General features: G+C 43.6%; 1 protein-coding gene across 1 annotated transcript; it reads left to right on the forward strand.

The window, feature by feature from the left end:
- The first annotated feature begins 1320 nt into the window (after positions 1-1320).
- Positions 1321-4606, forward strand: tlnrd1 (talin rod domain containing 1). Its single transcript, XM_063477941.1, has one exon. The coding sequence runs from the start codon at positions 2931-2933 to the stop codon at positions 3993-3995; it is 1065 nt and encodes a 354-aa protein (XP_063334011.1). The 5' UTR covers positions 1321-2930; the 3' UTR covers positions 3996-4606.

Below are 4606 nucleotides of genomic sequence, written 5' to 3' on the forward strand. Positions count from 1 at the left end.
AGCTTATTCCCTTCCCGATCGTGCGATCTAACATTACAACTGACAACACAGCAAGTACGAACCATGGCTGATCCGTGTGCTTTCGCCCTTTGTTTGGCCTGCTCAAATGGCGCCTCGACCAAAAATCCTGGCCTCCCGTGACATCACGCTCCAAAGCCCTGCACTAATGCTTACCCTATCGCACTTACAAGTGTGACTTTTGCAATACATTCCTCACAAGAAGTGTTGGCAAAGTGCACAATGTGTGAATTTGTGACTTAAGAGGGCGCAGTTGAGCACTTATATTAACTGAATCAAGAGGTTATAATCACACAGTTGTGGTTGTAAGTAGTAAAATAAATACATATGAGTAAAATTTGAATTACTAATTTGCAGCTCTCAGTATATTTGTGAAAATATTAATGTACAATATACACAGTCACTCCTTATCAATATACACATTTGTGAATATTTTTTTCTGTAACTGTAAATTTAAAACACAAGTGTGAGAAAAAATTTCACAAGTGAAAATTTCAAAACACAAGTTCAATTTTTTTTCTACACAGTCTCACTTTATATTTTACAGGCTCTCACTTGTTGCAATATATTTAACTTTCACAATAGATCTACAAGGAGGCATGTCACTATATTCCTTATATATTTTAAGGAAAGTATAAAACACTGTTGTCACAAGGAAGTTCACTTTCATTTAATGGAATGTTCTTCTTTGGTGATGATTTTTCTCAATAATACATCACTGAGAGGTCTGTATACTTAAGCTCTTAATTTTACAGTAAAGTTTCCTTGTAATCATTGATTTTTAAAAAAGTTATGTTGTTCATTTTTCTCAAAACGTCTTGTTTAGAGCCTTCTCTATCCCAGCAAAGTTTGTCTGCATTTGTGATTATGATGAAATTAGCCTTTTGTCATATTTTCAGTGCAGTTTGCTGTGCCTTGGTGAGGTTATGTTTTATTTTCCATTGTCTTTCATGATTAAACAGATGTGAAATGCCTCTTTCTACTAATCAGCAATATGCGTCAACAGAGGAGTTTCAATGTTTAGGATGAATGATGCTAAATACAAAATTGAAAATAAATTGAAATAACTAAAATCACTCACTAATTGAAACCAACTTAAAACATGTAATTTAACTAAAATAAAAGTAGCGTCATTTTTTTTGAAGGAAATAATCAACTATTTATCCCATACAACTGCAAACGCCACGGCCTCGCCGTCATGGCTGCATGCTGTTGCATAAAAGCTGTGCTTTTATTTGTTTAATAAAACGGCTTCCGGTCTCGGAAGCTCGCTATGCTAGCGCTAGCTCACTTGACTTTACAGAGATGTCTCATGGCAGGGCTGCAGTCGCCACTCCTGAAAGTAAAACAGGTCGCGGAACTCTATGGTCACTGTATAACTACGAACTTTTTTCGCGACTCCGTTAATGTTAAACTACATTAGGTTAATAAATATAAACGGTGCAAAATTACTTAACCGCGAAGGACTGCCGGTATTGTTCCGTTGCTACAAGTTTGCTCAGTCCAGCAGCCGTTCAGAAGCGACCACACCCTCCTTGCTTCCTGATAGTACTGTAGTGGGAGCGCGCAGCTCTACTTTGAATCGCTGGGAATAACGGCCACTTCTTGTTGCTGCGCTGTTTGGATTCGGTGTCGTGGACCTACAAAACAAGTGATTTATATGTTCAGAGAACACTGGCTGGTATGGATATGAAAAGTGAGCGCACACAGAGGATATGCGGGGCTACACACTCTCGAGTCCCGAGTTAAGACGCGGAGGAGGACGTGGAGGGCGGACTGACGGACGATGCATATGGAGTCGAGAGGACCGGAGCAGTCGCTAGCTTATAACCCAGCGCTCGGATTGAAAAAGAAGAGGTTGAAAGTGGACTGAGAGGCTTCTTCTTCCTGGACAGTGGCATTTTCGGTGAATTTTACTCGGGAGGACCCGTGAAATGATGGTGTTGGAGGGTAACTCCAGTCCTTCCACTGACCAGAACAGCTTGCCGGGTGGTTCCCCGATTGTAACCAGCATGAGAACGCCACACTCGGTGGGAACAAGTCGGCCAAGCTCTCGGTGCTTTTTCTGGCTATTTGCTGTGACGCGAATGGCCACAAAATGATATCCTGAAGTAAAAAAAAAAAAAAACGGAGAGAGAGAAAGAAAGAAAACTCAAAAGGCACCCATTTATTGCTGAGGTGACGTCTTCTTTGAAAAAAAAAAGAAAAAGAAAAGAACACCAAGGAAGGAAATTTGACGTTTGCTGTTCAGCAGAGCCAATTCACTTTGGGAATGTTCTTGATGACAAGGGGCTTGTCAGTGTGTACTTTCCCGTTTAGAAGGCACCTTGGTGGCACTGCTGTTTGTGTGTGTGTTTATTTGTATTTTTTAATTTAGAAGCCTGTGAATTCCTTTTCCCCCCACACAAAAATCTGGGACTATACTTAGAATAGTGACTATGTTGTTCAGGGCATTTAAGTTAACATTTCCAAATAAGAGCGTATATCTTGTTACACTGATTACTTTAAAGTTGTAGGGCTTTTTCTTGGGTGTTTTGTGTAATAGATTTACTAACAAACTAAGGCAGATAATGCTGAGAATATATTCATATGTACTCCTATTCTTAAGGCTTTTATACAGACACATATGCGTTAACTATTTGGGGTAAATGTAGTAATTGAGTTTTGCTCTTTCCGCATGTTTACACTGAGCGTACGTGTCTTGTGTTTTAACATGTAATTTACAATTAATAACCTAAACTCTGAAGGAACTTAAGGAAGACTGTTTGGCCAGTTCTTATTTAAAAATTTAGTTTTATTTGAGAAGTGTCTTAAACAGTAAAATGCATTGTAGCAGCAGAAAACGAAATATCTGAACCCTTATACAAGAGCCATTTGACCCTCTCCCCCTTCCTCTGACTCCCTTCATTATTATGGCTAGTGGTGGCTCTGGCAAATCAGCAAGTGAGGGATCAACCAGCACACCCGGTGGCAGTTTGCAGCAGAGGAAGCGGCTCTCCTTCATCTGTGACACATGTAAGGGCAAGATGCAGCTCGTGGCTGACCTCCTCCTACTGTCCAGTGAGACCAGGCCTGTCATGACATCTGAAGGTGTGGCTGTGGCTGACACCTTCGACCAGTGCCGTGACACGGTCATTGCCCGCACTAAAGAGCTCTCCATTCTCACCCATGACATCCAGAGCCAGCTCAACATGGGTCGCTTCACGGAAGTAGGGGACCGCCTCCTGGAGATGACTAACCTTGTGGTGTCTTTGACTGAGTGCTCAGCTCATGCTGCCTACCTGGCATCTGTGGAGACGCCTGGCTCCCAACCCTGCCTTCCGGGTCTGGTGGATCGCTACAAGGTGACCCGCTGTCGACATGAAGTAGAACAGAGCTGCAGCGTTTTCCGAGTCACTCACCTGCAAGACCTCACCCCACAGCTCCTCCTCGAGCTCTCTCAGAACATCTCCACCAACCTCAAGACTCTAACGGACATCTCATCACTGGCCAGCGAGAGGTCCAGGGACCGCTTTGCAAAAGAGCAGTTCAAGCTGAGCGTCAAGAGCATGAGCACAAGTGGCACGGCCTTCCTGGCGTGTGTGAAGGAGGTGAAAACCCAGCCCAGTGAGCTGACCAGGAATCGATGCATCCTCTTCAGTGCTGCTCTCGTCCAGGCTGTCGGCGCCCTTGTTGGGTTTGCTACAGAGCCACAGTTCCTTGGAAGAGCTGCAAGCATCTCTGCCGAAGGAAAGGGGGTGCAAACGGCAGTGTTAGGTGGGGCCATGAGTGTGGTTTCTGCCTGTGTCCTTCTCACTCAGGGCCTCAGGGATGTTGCCCAGCATCCCGAGAGCAGCTCCAAAATGGCAGACTACCGTGAGCGTCTGCGTAACTCGGCGTGCGCTGTGTCCGATGGTTGCACTCTGCTTACTCAGGCACTCAGAGAACGCTCCTCTCCAAGGACTCTGCCACCAGTCAACTCCCATTCTGTGAATTAGTTTAGGAAGGGGCTGTGTAGGTTCAGTCTCTTGTTTCATGTACCAAAGAGACTCACTTTGGGTTAATCCCTATTCATCAGGTGTAGAGTAACATCAGAAGAACACTGTGTGTGGGCCTGTTCTTGTGGTTAAAATTTGTGTGTAGAATGCAGAAAAGCACTAAAACAACCACTGCAGGGTTTTTGAGGTTGCGCTGGATGTAACTTAACTTAAACCATGCTCAAAATGGACCACTTCACCCACTCTGGGTATGAACCGGGCTCAGCAGACAATGCGCTCTCACCAACAGACAGCAGCTTTCAGACCTGAAAAGTTTACCTCAGTTTTCAGTTCCAGTGAAAACACCAGCCTCGATGATGGATGTAGCCTCACAGTATGAACCTATAGTTGGCTGACCTGCTCCATTATATGTGCTTTGTGAGATTGGAAAGAGTGAGCTGAGTGTCAAGATGCTTTTATTTTTTTTCAGTGTGTGTGAATTTTTTTAAAGCTGCTGTGAGTGTGCGCCCTAGGGTTTACACTATTTACCAGACTTCCCCATATTATTTTCAAGTGTTTTGACCATGCATGTAATGGAGTATTTATTTCATCTATTAAAAATGTTTCTGATA

Source organism: Pelmatolapia mariae, linkage group LG1 (assembly GCF_036321145.2).
Source record: "Pelmatolapia mariae isolate MD_Pm_ZW linkage group LG1, Pm_UMD_F_2, whole genome shotgun sequence".
NCBI lineage: Eukaryota > Metazoa > Chordata > Actinopteri > Cichliformes > Cichlidae > Pelmatolapia > Pelmatolapia mariae.